Below are 18,828 nucleotides of genomic sequence, written 5' to 3'. Positions count from 1 at the left end.
TTCTCAGTATTCAGCAACGGGAAAGCCAAGCACAAGATATCACCTTACACCCTAAGAGACACTTTATATTGCAGTATTTACCATATACTCCAAACATATAATGCTGGATTTGAGAACGCATTTTACAAAGCAAAATTACCTGTGTAGAGAGATTGTGTTTGTTGAGTCCACTCTCCTTCCGGTTTCTCCTAGAACCTGTTAGTTTAGAGAGGCCGAACCCACTGCTGACTCGTGACAGCTTGGACTGTGTGCTCGGAACCAAGGCCTCCCCTCTGCTGATGCACTTCTTCTCGTGGGCTGAAAAATAAGGATTTTATGTGTTGGGTTTTTTTCGTTGTTGTCAGTGGTATTTCACTAAATAGAGTAACAATCTCCATTGCTCTCAAAAACTTCGTGTGCTTGTCTGTGTGTCGTTTTGTTATTTTTAAAGGCAGAAGTTGATTTGTTGTTGCTATTGTTGTTGTTGTAGCATTACCGCTGTTTTTTAAAAGGAGAGACTTCTAAGAGAAATCCTGGTATTTTTTGCACTTCAAAAGGATTAACGGATTAACTTGATTAACAGATCTGTGACTCCTTTCATCAATTATCAAAATCAATGTCTATGGAGTTGTAAGTTGTTACCTACACTCCCCTCCAAACACCAACTAGTTTCAGTTTTGCTGAATTACATTCATTAAAGACAAAATGGATATTCCAAGGAAGGGAGACAGTATCTGTAGAAATCCAATTCTGAGGAAGGTCCTACAGGTCATCACAAGCAGTGTTCACGGTAAGGTAAATAAGTGAACCAGCCCACCACCATTGCAATTTATAAGGCACTCATTGGTATATGCTTGCACAGAAACACAAGCAGCCATTAGGATCTGCAAAAGCATTGAATAAAGGTCCCATGTAAGGAACTTGTATAAGCTTTTCCTATATGCAGTGCTGTTTCTGAATCAGAGATATTAAACTTTAATAATAGTAAGTATTTACCAACATAAAAAAGGTAGGCCCATGTCAAATCATCCAGTGCATGTGGTTCACTTTGGAGAAAGCTACCACTCAGAACAGATGTTCAGCTGCACTTACCCAAATGATTTTGCCAACACTTTAAACTTGCTTCCTCAATTAAAGGTCTTGCAACAGTTATATCCACTTGGCCACGGTCATTGACAGGCAGTGTCACTTTAAAAACTTCTTCTAAAACCTGTTTTTTACTATGAATCAGCTCCGTCCACACTCTGTTTATAGCTTTTAAAAGAAGCTGGCGACCTGCAGCAGTACAAGACCACAAACAGCAAGTTCTCTACAGTGCTTACTGAACTGGTATTTTTACAGCTTGAATACAGATTGAATAAACTAAGCAATTTCACTCAGGTTTTTCCCTTCTTTCTTGATTTCTGAAATGCCTTTAACTAGACTTCTTTGTCATTCATATACTGTTAGATAGTATCTAGAGATCGATTTTGACATTTTTCTTCTGTGAATCTGAAACATCAGCTCCAATTATTTGTGATTTCTCTCCCACGCTCATGCATACATTAACAAAATAAGATTAAAAAGTAGTTAACAGATTACACATTTATTCACACAAAGTTTCATATATATACAAATTACTTTTTTTTCTGTCTGTATTAATACACACATGCATAAATATTAACATATAAAAAGATCAAAACCACAATCCTTTTTCTTCACAGACGGTTCATAAATTCCCCCATGAGAGAATGATCCTAATATTTTACACCTTATATCAGTTACGTCTTAACTATGCTCTTGTAAAATTCAGCTGATAGAGAAGCACGGTGCATACTTGAAATGAGCCATTTACACTGCATTCAATTCAGTGCATATAAAGTGGTATCTCTAATTCTAGTACACATCCAGCAAAAAATGAGGACCACTTGCTATTTTTACCAAACAGTTCTCATCCTGATTATGTCTGTCTTGGTGTTCAGAGTGTTTTCAAGGTTTTTCGTTGTTGTTCTTACACATACACACACTCCTGTCCAAAGAATAATGGGAGTAAAAGACTACTGATAACAATAAAGAAGCAGCATTAGCAGACATCCGTGGCTTGATCGCTTGAGATTACCTTCACTGACATCTTGATTGTAGACTCCGTCTGGTTCTATATCTGAAGGGATCATAATGTGCCAAGTTGTCATCCTGGCTTCTGCTTCCAATCCAAACCCATCAACATTGCTACAAATACACAATGAATTAACAACCAGAAACAAATACAAACTAAAACCTTTGATTCCCAATGATTGAAGCACAAAGATGTGTGCTGCTACAGGAACACATTGAGTCCACCTGAGTTCTGAGGATATACAGTCACAAGGAGAACAGAATGTTTTTGAAAGAGGATATGAGCAGCGATGTTACTAAAGGAAGCAGTAAGTATTGAAGAAACACAGTGTGGCCAAGGCCATCAATGGATAACATTAGAGTGTATGCTGATGATACTTCCCAAATGACTTTGGATAAAACTCAAGTCCCACAACTTTTTGGAAAGAAAAATGGAAATGCTAGTCAGGCATTTGGAGTAAAGACAACTTATGTCACATCCACCTGAGTAGACTTATTCAAACATCCGAATTAGTAAAACAAAAAGTACATACTAAATGACTCTACAGACAGCAAATCTAGTGATAGATCCCTCTGACAAATACTTAGCACCAGCATTTCTTTCTACCTTGAAAACACATAATATTGTCAAAGCATGATAACAAAACAGTTAGATATCTATTATTTTAAAATACCTCTGTAAGAAAAAGTAAGACTATTTCTTAAATCTGAGCTCTTCAAATATCATTTCATTTATATGAATCACTTCATTTTCCTTGCATTTCACTGACTTTAAGGTTACAATTTGTCATCAACATTTTGCTTACTTGTTCACAAGGCAAATAAATTTCTATCTGAGATGCTCACCTTCCCACATGCAGATTAATCAAGCAGTGAGCTAGACAGCTGATGAACTCTTGATCATGATTTCCAGGTCCCAAAATTAAGTTTCTGTTCACAGTGAGGACCCTCAGAGAATCAAGGAGAGCCACTTGCTGAGGAACAGTTTTGTGTGCTCTTGAGAACTGATACAAGATAGTTCTGTTCAGGCAGTGATAAATAGCATCCAGCGATAGTCCCTGAGATCTTCTTTTTGACTGATGGTAAAGTAAGAAATAAAACAAAAAACACATCATCAGATGGCAGCTCTTAAATCAATTCACAGGTAGATAATCTTCCCACATGTTGATTCATGCTGCTGCTCCAATATCAGCAGCATCAGTTCCAGTGATCTCAAGAGCCAAAATGATGTCAATACATGATAATATATTTAAGATTTCAACACCTACACATATCAGACTACTGTTATTTCCTCTGATTTCCAAAAGCAGAAGTAATCAACAGTTTCCAAGAAAAGAACAGGAGGAGACTTTCAAAATATTTCCCAAGGTAATTTAGGAAGCTTTCCAAGAATTTCAACAACACAATTTCATCTGAAAGTAGTTTTAACTCAATTGCTCCATAATAAAGTACTGCACACTAACAAGATGCACTAGAAAAGCTCAGTGAAAAATGAAAGAAAAAAAACACACGTCTGTGCTGACCGGAGACAGTCCAGTAGCATGTAAACAATTAAAAACTTCTTTGAGTCTTAGCTATCCAGGCTGCACAATTACCCTGTAGCAGGCCTCATCCAAATAGTATGCAGGCTGCTCAGAATTGTCACTCTGTGGATTTTCATTTCAATTGCGAAAATGGCTTTTCAAGTGAGCTAATAAGAGAATACTGTTACCTGTGCAATTAGCTGGATTATGAATTCCACAAGAAGTTTGGATTCTTTGTTGAACATGCCCTGCCAAAGCTTATCTACCACACGCTGTGTAAAATAAAACACGTTGTTCACCAGGACTTGGTAGCTTCCTCCACTTGTTATGGGCAGAGATGCATCTTCACCTAGGCAACAGCACAATAAAGCTTTCTTCATTAAAAAAGAATAAATGTGAATACATACATCGACATTAGCTTGTGTTTGTGCTTTCTGGACTTCTGTAAAAGAGAAGCAGAGACTCGGAAAAGTCAAACAAAAGCTAGAAGTTAGTGGTTTACCTACATTGAACACGCAAGTGATTGTTTGAAATCAACAGTGATATGGCCAAAATAAGAGGGGCAGGGCATACACTAAACTCCCACAACAATCCTAGAAAATCCGGCATCCAGCATTACACTTCCCTATCCTACCACAGTTATCTAAAATGAAAAGAACTGATATGGAATTACAATCCAGCATGCTTAGTGGAACAGACCAGATGGTGCCAAAAACAACAACAACAACAAACAAACACACAGGGTGAAATACAAAAATCACTATAGATATTGCTGGTGGTCCATTCTTAAAGGTGGGAGAGGTATGTTAACCAGTAACATTCCACTCCTTAAGTTTCCTTTCTGTATTAATGTCTGATAGTAGACTAAAACACCACCCAAGACTCTATTCAAGATAGTCTGTTGTTGCAGTTCAGTTGATTCTATCACCAGCAACAGATGCTGGATAAAGTCATGATATGGAATACCAATAAAACCAGGACAACTTCATATGTGGGTACACTCAATCTCCAATTTGAGAATCATCACTTGGATCATCGCTTTCACAAAACGATGCCATAAAACTCTACTCCAGTGCATTCCAATTCCACAGAACAAATGGTGCAATGACCCTGAGCTACCTAATATATTCCAGCAAATAAATTAATCTCACATACCACATTGGCACAAAAAAATACATAACTGAAACTATACCTGAACAACTAACAAGATGTGAATTCTTCTGCCAAGTTGTTTACTTTATTTAAACATCAAGACCACCACACTTACTAAAAAAAAATCTTTCAGAGAATACAGGTTTCAAAAACAAATGCTTCTGTAGGTTCTCTCTCTAGGACAGAAACAGAAATTCCTTGTAAAAGATTGCTACAGCCTAAGGTGATTCAGTGATCTCAGCAGGACACACGTCCACAGTCTCCTGACACGGTTTCTCATAAATAATCTAATTCAGAGACAAACGAATATACCCAAAGGCATACATATATCCCAGAGTCCAGAAGAAATGATACTCCTGCGATTCTGAGGCATCACATTAATGCATGTTGCTCCCTTTCATTTGATCTGCATGTGTGCAGAAATATCTATAGCTTTTTAAAAATTATTTGCCTTTTTAGAAATAAAAGTAACTTAAAAAAACATGAGATAATAAGTGATACCAGCTGGCATCAGTGCTCCCTCACTGCACTTTGCTAAAGAAAGCTGGGAGTTGATGGGAATCAGTTGCATATGTCTGCCCAGATACAGTGAAAAACACAGAACAAATGCTCCGAAAACCCATCGAGCAAGTGCCAATTTTGCTGGCAATTCCCTTACATTTATTAATTTGTTGCCCCATCTGCAAACACAGCAACTGATTGCATCTGATGTGGAAGAAGTTCTTTCTTCAGAGTTATGGCCAACATCTCGGGAAATCAAAGTTTTGCTCCTGGTTTACATAAAGTGCCTAGAAGGGCAGAGGACTCTTTGGAAAACCTGACTCAGAACGTCATGTAAATAATTCTGGAATTATCTGAGTGCAGTATATCAAATAAAGAAAAACTTGCTGTAGCAAAAGAAAGGGAGAGGCTTTACAAGCTTATCTAATCGGAAAAGTGTGCTGTCCCATGACATCTAGGATTAAGGCAGAACAGATCAGCGGCTCCTGGCAAGTCCTTGAAATCCAGCTGCACGCCTTGCCAGTGATATTCTTACAGATATGATTATCTATACACATGCTCTGCTAGGACAGTCCATCCTACAGACATACATGTTACAAGCTTTGCAAACTCTTCCTTTGCATTTTTTTTGGAAATGATTCAATCCCCAGCGAAATTTCTGGGGGTGCTGCTATAATAGGAGAAAAAGAAAAAAAGATAGCTTTTAAAAGTCCCACCCATAATAAACTAATAAAAGTCCCAGAATATCTGCCAAGGCAAGAAGAACAAGATAGATGATGCTGGGATAAGCAAGGACTAGCTTTATATCATTTTGACAGGACTGAAATTTGTCTGGCTTACATACCCAAAAGATTCATCCTCCATAGCTTCTTTGTATAACTTCAGTTTTACAGCTCATGCACAATCAAGACCAAGAGGGAACGTAAAAGTTCAGCAATACCATTTATACATCAAAGGAAAGAAAAGGGCAGGAGAAGAATATGGAACTCAGGATTTTCTACGATTCTATAAGGGAGATGAAGGCATTCAATTTGTAACAGATGAGAGCATTAATAAAGAAAAATATATTTTTTTTAAATCATGAACTTTCCCTTAAGTGACACAGCTTGAGAATTAAACATAGTTATATTACCCAATAAAACATCGGCTGCAAGTAAGTGGTCCATCACACTATCCAAAACATAGGTCTGAAACTCCTTCTGCTGCGTTCGTGTTGATCTTTCAGGGGAAGCCTGATTCAAGAAATGCAATGAAAACATAATGAGTATCTCTGAGGGAAGCAAAAGGGAGAAGGAGTGTTCTAGGTGAATTTTTGCTTTCCCTATCTCACAAGCTTTATCTAAAAGCTTAGGAATGGACATCAAATACACAACAGCTATATGCAATTTTATGGAGTGAGTAGTACTCCAATTTAAATCCATTAAATGCATCTTCTGCCAATATGCCAATGCATCTTCTATTTCTCCCATAATAGGAAATGGAAAAGAACACACTCCTAAAACATGCACCAATTTGTAACCAAACATATGGCTCAGCTGAGATCTCCTCAGTTCACATAATGACTCCATTCTGAACACAAAGACAGATCAAACATCTAAATTCACCATCACTTCTATGTGGGCTTTTGCGTACCACAACATCAGCCTTGATATAGTCACAGAATAGATGGATGCACCAAATCTTTATTTCCTTTGCACTTCATAGAGCGGGTCCAAAGGAGGGCCACTAAGATGATCAGAGGGATGGAACACCTCTCCTGTGAGGAAAGGTTGAGGGAACTGGGTTTGTTTAGCTTGGAGAAGGGAAGGCTCCTGGGAGACCTCATTGTGGCCTTCCAGTACTTGAAGGGAGCATATAAACAGGAGGGGGAACGGCTGCTTACTAGGGTGGGTAGTGATAGGACAAAGGGGAATGGTTTTAAACTGAGACAGGAGAGGCTTAGGTTAGATATTAGGAGGAAGTTTTTCACACAAAGGGCGGTGACACACTGGAACAGGTAGCCCAAGGAGGTTGTGGATGCCATGAAGGCATTCAAGGCCAGGCTGGATGCGGCTCTGGGCAGCCTGGTCTAGTGACTGGTGACCCTGCACATAGCAGGGGGATTGAAACTAGATGATCATTATGGTCCTTTTCAACCCAGGCCATTCTATGATTCTATGACTCAAAGGAAAAAATACCATCATCTCATGGTGCTCCAGAACATATCATCATATCTATTAAATGTTTCACTCAGAATTCCAGTGTTTTTTAGGGCTATTTAATTGAGCTTGCCTCATTTTGCACTGTAGAAGCTTAGCAGTGTGCACATATCCTGCACTCTCTCTTTGTGAGGGACTAGTAACAAACACTGACAAGTTGTAACAGATTAAAACAGCAGCAAAGTAATCAGAACGGATTGACACGACCTCAAATACTCTTCCTGATATTTATGTAAAGCTGCGCCACTTGACAATTTATTTTTTGCTTTCTAACAGCAAAGAGATGTTCAGCTATCTCAGGAAATGTGTTAGGGGATCATGTAAGCACAATCCAAAATTCCAGCAACTGCTGAAGCAATCAGGGACACAGCAGCACAGGATGAGGGTAACAAGTAGTTAGGGGCTGGGGGAGAATGTGAATCAATGTGAACTAAATGTTTCAAAATACACTGTGTGAAGATGGCATGGATACATCAGAGCAGTTAAACTCCTCATTGCCTGCCTAACCATTAACAGAAGGCTGCTTTGCACAGCTGTCACAAACCTGAACAGAGAATTTTGCAAGAAAATAACACAGTTACTCTGAATTTTTATTGCATATGGCACCAGATGTCCTGCCACTGTTTTTTCCCTTTTATCTAATATGAATAAAACATAGTACTTAATATTTCTTGAGGGATTTGTAAGGATTCTGTATCTCGAGCAATAACAATACAGTCATCACAGGCTAATGGATGTATAACAAATTAATCATACTCTGTAAGAACAGAATTAAAGAAAAGCTATGCAGCTCAGACTGCACTGCTAAGTATCTACTGCTGCAAGCCAATTCCTGCATCACCGATAAAAGGAGTTACTGGCTCAGATGCCAAAATGATGTCTAAGGAGAGCACAAAATAGGAACAAAACCTTGACACAGTGTGTGCTCAGTTACATGTGTGGAAGCTAACAGAGCCATGTGACTGGCCAAATTAAAGCTAAGGAGCCCACAAACAAAATTGGTAATAGGGGAGAAGTGAACATAGCAAGAAAAGATTCCATAAATAGCATGAGGATTTTTTGCTCAGGCATTTAAGGGTGTCTCTAACATATGTAAATGCTATGGTAAGGAAATAAAACCCAGAAGGCATTTGAAAAGAGAGGCTGAAAAAAATTCTCTAATTCTTGCTTTCTTAGGTTTTCCAAGGTGTTAAACAATTTTTGAGACAATAATATTCTTTTCCTGCATCTCTTATTTAACGACAATTTCCAAGATCCTACTAAATGCCAGACAAAGGTGAAGAGAAACACTGAAGGGGAAAAAACCGTTACAGTAAGTCAAAATTAACTTTACCTCCAGCAGAAGATCCACCAGTGGAGTCTGTTTGCTGGCTGGCGTGAGACACAAATTGTCAATTATCAGCACACGCATGAAGTCAAACACAAACTTCTTGGCAGGATGATTTGTTAGGTATGTCTTGGTGCCAACATTGCAGTATTCTGACTGGCTCCTGTTCATGCCAGAATCAGCTGCAAAGGCTTTGAACTCTTCAGCTGGGGACCCAACCTCATCATCAAGATCAGTGACCTGTGAAAAGCAGCATGTCAAAGCTCCAGAGCTGAGCAAATTAACAGCAGTTATTCCACTCCTCTATCCTCCACTTGCCATTTCATGGCTATACACTTCAAATCTAGTTTCCTAACAACTCTTTTTTCCCTCCCCCCCCCAAGATTATTGTGATCAGGATTAAGTCCAACAGGCAAGGATCCAAATTCTAGATTCTGATTGCCATGGAAAAAAAGCCAGCAAAGGCTGGCATGAATTACCTGAGCTAGAGGCCACATTTCATATGAAAAATATCCACAAACAAGAATTCCTTGGGTAACTTCTAAATACTTCACAAAAATGTATATTCTCATTGGGGGGGAAAAAAAAAAAAAAAAGCCCAAAGGTTTTGAAAAAGAAACTAAAGAATTACAGGTACTTTGCACTGAAAGTACTTAAAAATAACTCAGACATGCAAGGCTCTTCTACACAGGTGAATGCCAAGTCAGCATTACTAGAACTCCTAGTATCTACTTCAAGTTAAAAGAAAAATAAATAATCTGCATGTCTTTATTAGATTCAGCAACATATACGTGTAAATATTTTGTCATATTCTAGTTATTGCATTTGCCAACATGTAACCTAATTATCCTTCCACGTACGTAGTGCAATTACTTTTAAACGTCAGCTAACAATAACTGTTTGTTTCCTTTCAAGCTCTAGAAATAGCACAATTTATAAATAACAACTATCTCAGAGAATACATAAATTAATACCTTGTAATATTTTCTGCGTCAGGCAACTATGCAATGAAAGCTGGATTCACAACTATCCTAGCTAGAGCTCAGCAGTTCCAGGTAAGACAAGAATATTGTTTCGTGGTTCAGCCACAGAAAAAGTGGGGGGAAGAAGCAGTTTAAGATTCTATCACATCCTCCAGAATGGAAAGGAAAAAGAGAAGCTGAGTCTGCCTTTTTCCTATTGCAAATCTTGATTAACAAGAGTTAACTTGATTCTTGTATGTGAGAGAACTAGCCCATTAGAAAACAAATAAGTAGTGTACGTTACCCCAGAAATGAAGCAGTACCTGCCTTTTGGTAGAGCATACACCCCTCTCAATTTCAAAATGTAGATACAAACTTTCCAGTCCAGTCTTTAAAACCATCAATTTCTGCACGGCAAGCAGAGCTTTATCTTCATGAGATTTCTAATTGATAAAACCTCAAAAAGTGCATTTGTGGGAAAAAGAACAGAAAATCCAACTCACTGAATTTCCTACCATCTCAGAGTAAGGTCGTATGTTGAAAGGAAATACGGTTGCTGCCAGCGCACACAGGAACTCTGGGCTCATCCACAAGGAAACAAGGTCTGGCACATTGTGATACAAATAGCGAAAGAACTGCATCAAGGTGACAGGATATTCTCGAAGCCAGGAGCCTTCCTCCTCAGACTGCCAGGGCTGGGTTGAAAAACAAACAGCACATTAATGCAGATGAAGCTATTTGAGGAATACTCCCATCAGAGAAGAGCTGTGGGAGGAAGAATAGTGTGGCCAGAGATGGTGTGAAATACATCAAAACCGGTCAAACGCTTGTTCAAGTAGAGCAGAATTGTGTGACCAAACACGGCAGTGTCAGAAAACAGATCTAGACCACGTCAGATGTGTTGGAGCATGTGTCAGAACAGGAGTCCAGAGGACATGACTGAAGACACTGTGTCCAGACACATGAATCAATGTCTGATCAAATATGAGACAGAACATGCGTCTGAGAACCTCACTAAACTGCGAGGAATGAGGCACCGCATGCGACAAAACACTTGGCTGCTGAGCAGGGCACATGATGATGAATGCCTGACCCCAACACGTGACCAAGATATGAACACACAAGTCTGACACACCAACTCATAACAGGAACCTGTGCTCCAGCAGGTCGCCAGGCCATGTTTTCTGGATATGTGTGCTGGTCACATCTGGACAAGCCAACACATGTGAAACATGCAGCCAACGCTTCCCAGCGCATATTACAAACATGTCCCCTGTTTGGTCATTACACCTGAACAGGTGCTGCTTTACATATATTTCACAAGATCCTTTTCAGCAAATAAATGCTTTAGGTTCCAGTTGATACAAAAGTTTTCCACTAAGAAACCAACTTTCACTACTATTGACATTAGATTCAGAAATGAAAAGAACATTTTTCTGGCAATAAGTTCATTTCCTCTAGTATGTGGCTATTAATAGTCAGGGGACTTCTCTGCATATGGAAGCTTCACACACAAAATCAGCAACTATCAGAGCTCTGAACAGATGGACTGGAGAGTCTCAAACATACTGCCGTGATGTTAAGCAGGAAAAAAAAATCCGTTATCTCTGCCAATGGCATTTTATCCTTCTGCTTCCTGGTTTTGCCTTATTTGCAGCGAAATGCAAAGCTTAGCCTTTTTGTGAAAAAGCAATGCTGATTTTACAGCCACTAATATTTCTACAGGTAACAAGAAACAAAATAAGACAAACCCAAAATAAGAATAACCCAATGACAGTGATGGATTTTATGCAAGTATTATGAGTTTAAATGCTGGCTGGGTTTGTCATGACACTAAAACTTCACCTTTCCAATTTGGCTTTTGACCATATGGTGGACTCAAGCAATTTTGTATGTTCACATAAATGCGAAATACTTATGCTTACTGAATTCAGCATGCTCCTCAGCATTCCCAACAGCAAGAAGGCAGCTTCTGTGCAAACACTATGTACTGAAGAGGTAACAGTGCCACAAGAGGCAGGAACTCCAAATATGAATGTCCAAATAGAATCTAAATCAAACTATAAGAGGTAAAAGAAGAGAAAGACATAAACCCTTTCTGCAGTGCAATTCGATACTACTTTTTATTATACATATGACATTTACTTGTCAGTATCTAAATAATAAAGATTACAGAATGTAAAAAGATAAATCCCCCAGAAATTCACAGGGAGATCACGTGTCATGAGACACAGAAGAAAATTCCTTCCGACCACAGAGCAACATAACTGCAGCTCCCTCCTTCCCCAAGCATTTACTTCTTCTGAAATGAGACATGCCAGCACAAATGCTGCACAATCAACTCATTTTACTTCAGTATATCTAGCAACAAAACTAAGTGTCCCACAGAAGAAACAAAACATGAACAAAGCAAATATACCAAGATGTATTTTCCAGTAATAAATTTTAAAAAAGCATTTAAAAATAAATAGAAAAATGACAAACTGCCCAAGCTCTAGTATTAAGAGCTCCACTGCCAGACATTTCAGATAGCTGCATTTCATTTCAGTTTAAATCATTATTTCAACACTGTAAGCAGAAGATGAGCTTCAAACTCTGCAACAGCATAGTGCTACATGTGCCATCAAGTATTCCCCTTGAGAAAACGTGGGCAGAATACCTTCTGATCTGTAATTTTTACCTTCAATATCCCATTGAGAAGTGGATGTTGGCACTCCTGGTATCTGTTCTAAATGTATACCTTGTCAACAGCAGGCTTTTCTCCATAAAAGACTACACTAAGGCTTCCTATTCATTTACATGCAATTAAAACAGGTTAAAAATCAACCTGTTGAGAATGATAACACATTTTTCCCTTAAGAGCTGTGATGTTTCTCTGAAAATACAATTTTTTTTTAAAATAACTGTCTTGTTTTGTTTGCAACCTTGTGACCTCTCCTTACCACAATCACTCCTACTCTTCCAAAAAAGTCATACCCCATTCCATGTCAATTTGACCCCAGAACATCCAAGACATAAAACAGCTGCAGCTCTGCCACAGCAAGCTGCCTCCCACACACTCCCACTGCAACTCATCCTCCCACTCCCAACACAGCATAATACAGGATGCACTGTCTTTCGTGTCAGTTGCAGGGGATTGGGGGTGTTAATCCATTATTTTCTTTGACGACAGATAGAATAACACTTACATCTTACTAGGTAATCCCTACCTGTGAGCCCTGCTTACATCGGCCGCTGGCGACGGGCGCACTGACCTGCAGGTTTTCGGGCAGCTCAGTGACCGGCTGCTGCAGGAAAAGGGCCATGAGGAGGAAGTAGAGCGCTGGTACATTTGTGTGCTTGGGGAGAAGGGACTGCAGGACAGGGAAGCCTGGGAAGTGACACGCATCACGGTTAATCTCCCGGACTGTCGATCTTCCACCAGCACTCCTGCCAACATTGAACCCTGAGAGAAAGGAAAACACAAAAGCCAACAATGATAACAGGGAAACACCTGCGAAGCTCACCCATACTGAAGCGTTGAACTCAGGAGGGTACCTCCCCAGAAATTTCATGCTATAAATACAAATGCTTGAATATATGCATACACACTCAGATCCATAAAGATATAAATGAGGAATCCAACTAATTAAACCCTTTCCACAGACCTGCACAAATTCTATCAGCAAGATTAAACAAAAAATCAATCTCAGTAGGTTGCAGCAGACATCTTGGAGTCAATGTTCTGTAATGTATTTAAAACAATACAGAGTATGAAAACTAAGGCAGTTGTATAGGTCACTGTCATTTGATTGGAAGCAATTTTTAAAATACCTCTTTGGCTACAATGTAGCTTGGCATCAGTTCAAATGATACATACCAAAATATGAGGAAAAAAAAAAAAAAGGACAACTCCACATATGCTCTTCCAATATGACTGTAAATACATATCTATTTTAGAAAGATTATGTGACTGAAGAAATTACCGGACATTTAAAAAAAAAAAAAAAAACCTGAATAAGAAACAGTCCACAGCCTCAACTGTCAGTGGGTTTCAAATTTTAAGGCACGTACATGCAAACATGAAGAAATTATTAAACAAAGTACAGATCTGAGACAGTCAAATAACAGATGCTGCAGTATGTTCACAACAAATCTTTGCATATTTAATATGTTTTTTTAAAGACCGATTGCCAAAGGTTTCCTAGTTCATTGCTGATGCAAAAATGATCATAATACCATGAGAGATACATTATGGGAAGCACTGTAAAGAGACTGAATTCCCAGACAGATGATCTATGTGACGAATGAGGTTGCACAAGGCACTCTGACAGAATTCAAAGGGAAAAGCACAACAATCTGGACTTTATATTTCACTGAAGTATACTAAAGTATACATTTCAGGAATAGTCCTCCTTCAAAATTAAGAACAGTACAAATTTTAACATCTATTTTCATATAATAAACCAGTTTGGAAAAGTCTTTAGTGAAGAAGCAGATTATTTACTGCTATAACACAGAGTAGTTATTACTTGCACAACCACCTTAGAAACAACAACTAAGCTTTATTAACAGTAATTACAACTGCCCTGATCCAAAGCCAGCTCCAGCTCGTGGGAAGTCTGCCACTTAATTTTACTATATTTGAATGAGGGTCTAAACTGGCAGCAATCTGAAAACCACTGTCTTTGTATTACTAAAAAACAAACAAACAAAAAAAAACCAGACCCACTGAAAATAGGCTATATCCTAATAAAGGTTACAAAAAAAAAAAAAAAAAAAAGCCTTCAGATAACATAACAGAGGAAATAAAGTTAAAAACTTGCACAAACTTGCATAACATATATTACTTCTCTCCAAAGAGAGCACTGTCACGGTGGTAACAGAAGAGGGGAGAAGTCACAAAGAATAACAATTTACCAATCCCCTAAAATAATACTGGCTTTAATATCAGTCACCATATCTTGTTTTTCCTGAGAAACTCTATATAGTAAATGCATAACTACTTACATCCAGTAGTTAAGGGATGAAAAAAAAAAAAAAAAAAGGAATACTGAAGTACTCCAAAAAACAAACAAAAAAAAAAAACAACAAAAAAACAACAACAAAAAAACCCACAACCATGAAATACTGCTTTCTTGGTGGTCCTGTACTGTTGTGGCAAGTGGGTGTTTATGACAGGTTGCACCTTCTGTTAGGATTTAAACTAGAATCTCCATAATTAAATTTCACAGCAAATAACTAACTAAATGCCTTCAGCAAGCAGTGATGCAGCCTATGCTTTTATTTTTCTCCCTTTTTAAATATTGGTGTCAAATGAAGATGATATAAAAAAGACACATTCTCACGGAAGTAAGCTCTGGGAGCCCTCCTGTCTCATGTTGCACCCCTTTTGAACAGTCCGTATAGACTTCTGTCAGTAGAGGTGGGGCAAACTACCAGCTACAAAGTGTAATAAATTTCAGGGAATCAGAAGGGCAAAAGAACACCTCACTGCCCCTTTACCAAAAACTAACATCCTTTATTTCAAACAGCTTAGAGATGACTTAGAATATAGCACTAGCACCTTATACTGTCCATTCTAGGTCCTGCAGAATAATGGAAAACTCTAGTAAGACTGGGTAAACAAGGCTTTAAGAACCCCAACCTTTAGTAGCAGCCAGGGGGCATACATGTGCCCAAAGAAGGTATTACAGCAAGCTAAGCTGAGGAAAAGAAGGGCTGAGATAAAGCTGTACACACAGAAATTTCCCAGGTAGCACAAATCCAAACTGATAACTCTAATTCGCATAGAACTCACTAAACAAAGCAGCACAGGTTTAACACTGCATGATTTTGTAACTAATGCAACTAATATTTTTTTCCTGAATCTTCATTTGCTTGAGCGTAGCATCTTGTGCGATGCCTTTGTGTTCAGTTCAGATGCGCTTGCCCACAGGACATAACTAACCATACCTTGACAGTGATAAAAAAACTGACTGCAGTTCAGGCTTCATGCAATACTGAACTATAATATCTGTGCAATGTAGAACTGCTCCCTTTTGCTTAGGAAATCTGTTATATCTCAGAAAAATGAAGGGCAACAGCATCTGACCAGAGCAGAGACAACAGTAATAGGAAGGGTGGACCCATAAGAGAGTTTTCATAGCATACCTAGCACAGTACCAATCTTATTGGTCAAGACAGAATCCGTCTGATCAAGCCAGCCTCCACCACTGAGACCTTCCTTGAATTTAATAAGGATGGACTGATTACTCAGCAGGACCACAAGAATTCGCATGGCAGCTGTGACCGTGGTGGAATGCAGATGTTCTTCCATGAACATCATAATCCAATCAAACCCCAGGGTCTTCACCAGTTCTTCACAAGCCCTAACAAAAGAGAAAAGGGTCACACATTAAAGCATCCTACTCGACAGCATAAGTCAGTGTCCTCCACTATAGAGCAAACTTCAAGACTGAAGAAAATTCAGATCTACCCAAGCATTTCCTGCATGCTTAAGTAAACCTACCTCTGAACAAGGAATGCTATTCTGCAACTCTCACTAAAGAGAATCCAAAGAGCAACACCAGTTTTTGTTTAGGTAAAGGGCATGACTGAATATAGCTAACTCAGACAATTCTGACTGGGATAAGATTTCTTCAACTGCTGTTTCTGGAATACTGACCTGAAAACATTTGTCAACCAACTGTTCTTTTTAATTTCAACTTGCTGAGCTATACAGAGATATGAAGTTTTCACAGGTATACTTTTTAATAAACTGTTTTGGTTTTAAAAAATAATATTTTATCTATTTGTTTTACTAAGAAAATAGTTGCTTGGGAGTATTTTAAGAAAATACTGACATGTAAGTTCCACCTGCTTACTACTATTATCGTAGTACAACTGAAAACATAGAACTCAAGAATCAAGAACTCTATTTCTTCCAGCTTACCCAGTTTATTCAACAACAGCTGTGTTCAACAGTTCCTATAAAATTATACAATTTAAGCAATGAATGGAGTGGAGGTCTGTATAATTCTCTCCCTTCAAATTAGAAAATATTATCCTTGCTCTATCTTAAATGCTTGGTACTTACTGCAAATTAACAGCTGTCTTTTCTTTGGAAGTATACAGAAGTTTTAGGAGGATATCTAAAAGCCTGTTCCGCAGTAGAATAAGATTAGCTGAAACAAGTCCTCCAAAATCATCTTCAGTTCCTAGACAGTAAGTAGAAACCGAATTAAGCAAAATTAGACTTCTGGAACATGGACATTTTAAAGACTACTCATAACCGCCATACACAAGTAAACCTGTTCCTACAGGGATCAAGAGAAAGCTGTACTAAAGCACAGACAGCCTGCTACACTTGATCTGGTACATACTGCTAAGAAATGCTTGGTGCTTCCATTATCTTTTCACAAAGCATTTCTTGAGCTTTGAAGGATGGACAGAAGGATATTGCATCTTCTCAGACAATTATCTAAACTGTGGTGTTCTGCATTAGCTAATTGGTACCTGACATGCAAAAATTAAAAAAAAAAAAAAAAAAAAAAAACCAAAGAGAAAAGAAATTAGTAAAAACTCACAACAGTTGGATAAACATTATTCTTCCTGGGGGATAAAGCATAAAAAACAATAAAAGTTTAAAAAGGATAGTTTCCAATTCCTTCAAAATGTAAGACATGGGAAAAATGATGAATTTCCTTTTCTTTCAAGTCAGATCTCTGAACTCCTCATCAGTTGAAAAACAAGCTTACTACAAAATGTACAAACAGCTCAAGATCAACTTTACTGCTATTTGCTGAATCATTCTTATTGTGCCTTACTATGTAAAAAGAGGAACACTTTGCACAGTATTACAAAAAGGAATACTTGAGGGGAGGCACACAAAGAACAAGACATTCTGGACACATTCTGTGCCCTTGTTTTGTGCATAAGCCACAGACAAGAAATCAAAGCATCTTTGAGGGGCGCAGCTTAACTGATGAAGACCAGTATCCTAAAAATATGAAATCTGATGCCCTCCACCTCACATTTCCCTCTTCACTCCTGTCCCAGAGCCATTCTACCCCATTCTCTCCACTGCTCCAGGCAGGGAAAAAGCAACATAAGCTCTGGATAACCCGGGCCAGCCCACAGTGGAAACACAGATAGGGATCTCTCTCCTATAGTCAAGTTATTGTTTTTTACTGATAAAAGCTGAAATGCCTTCATCTCTGAGACTGCAAAGAGAGAAAGCATTCAGTAAGGAGAGACATGATACGCAGTGATAAATGCGCACTACCTAACATTGATCTTTAGGAAAAACAGACAAATAAAGCTCACTGGGAAGTAGAAATCCATCCCTGCTACTTGTTCCTGATTACCACTATATTCCCAAGGGATACAGAAACAACAGCATCTTTGGGCATCCCCTTCAGATATTGGTTCAAATCCACCATTTGCCAAGGTGACTCTGAGCAAAACTACGACAGTATCTTTTCTTTAAGAAACAGGGATAGAAATGTTCTCAAAACAATTAAATATAAGTACTATTGAAGGCTAAATATGTGTGTGTATATGTATTTTTTTTTTTTAAACAAAAAAAGCTGGAAGGCAGATGTACACTGCACTTCCCTCTCCCATTCACATAATAAAGCAGAGATACACAATTTAAGTAGCACGTTGGAGAAACAGAAGGACAAAGTACAGCGTTAAGTGAAGAAAAACAAAATTAGAGTGCATGGTTTTTGCACTGCTTTTGCGTGCAGTACTAAGAAGTGAAATTTCACAGCTGTCAACCACATTACAACAAAATGATACTGTTGTACATTTTAAGTATTTAAGTACAAAAGAGAAACTATTACTCTTCTACTATTTCTAAGTCATGCAATAACTTACCACTGTCAAGCTTTTCTTCATTATTTATTTCCATGACTACAAACTTCTCACAGACTGCAAACGTAGGTAAAGTGGAAGAGATGAACTGTCCAAACCTTGATATACACAAAAAGAACATCATGTATTGATATGACAGATGAATCCTCATCTATCAATAATTTACACCTAACGTAAAATCAGAACACTAGTGAAAGGGCAATATACAAAAACTTTCTCATATTTAGATGTTGATAAAACAGCCTAAATCTAAA

The 18,828-nt window shown here is 38.3% G+C and overlaps 1 protein-coding gene across 7 annotated transcripts in view; it reads right to left on the bottom strand.

The window, feature by feature from the left end:
* WDFY3 (WD repeat and FYVE domain containing 3) overlaps positions 1-18,828 on the bottom strand; it is a 143,528-nt gene that overhangs the window by 27,877 nt on the left and 96,823 nt on the right. For 5 of the 7 annotated variants that reach the window (XM_085222605.1, XM_085222610.1, XM_085222611.1 and 2 more), the window contains 13 exons: positions 18,578-18,672; positions 16,794-16,914; positions 15,869-16,086; positions 12,946-13,181; positions 11,662-11,796; positions 10,240-10,431; positions 8,781-9,014; positions 6,382-6,481; positions 3,785-3,945; positions 2,920-3,149; positions 2,078-2,187; positions 1,072-1,254; positions 140-297 (listed from right to left, as the gene is read on the bottom strand). In XM_085222605.1, coding sequence (XP_085078731.1) covers positions 140-297; positions 1,072-1,254; positions 2,078-2,187; positions 2,920-3,149; positions 3,785-3,945; positions 6,382-6,481; positions 8,781-9,014; positions 10,240-10,431; positions 11,662-11,796; positions 12,946-13,181; positions 15,869-16,086; positions 16,794-16,914; positions 18,578-18,672 — 2,173 coding nt within the window. The remainder of the gene's footprint in view (positions 1-139; positions 298-1,071; positions 1,255-2,077; positions 2,188-2,919; positions 3,150-3,784; positions 3,946-6,381; positions 6,482-8,780; positions 9,015-10,239; positions 10,432-11,661; positions 11,797-12,945; positions 13,182-15,868; positions 16,087-16,793; positions 16,915-18,577; positions 18,673-18,828) is intronic. The other 2 variants (XM_085222608.1, XM_085222609.1) reach the window with 2 other exon arrangements.

Source organism: Meleagris gallopavo, chromosome 4 (genome assembly GCF_905368555.1).
Source record: "Meleagris gallopavo chromosome 4, MGAL_WU_HG_1.1, whole genome shotgun sequence".
Classification (NCBI taxonomy): Eukaryota; Metazoa; Chordata; class Aves; order Galliformes; family Phasianidae; genus Meleagris; species Meleagris gallopavo.
This window is presented reverse-complemented; position numbering and strand designations above follow the sequence as displayed.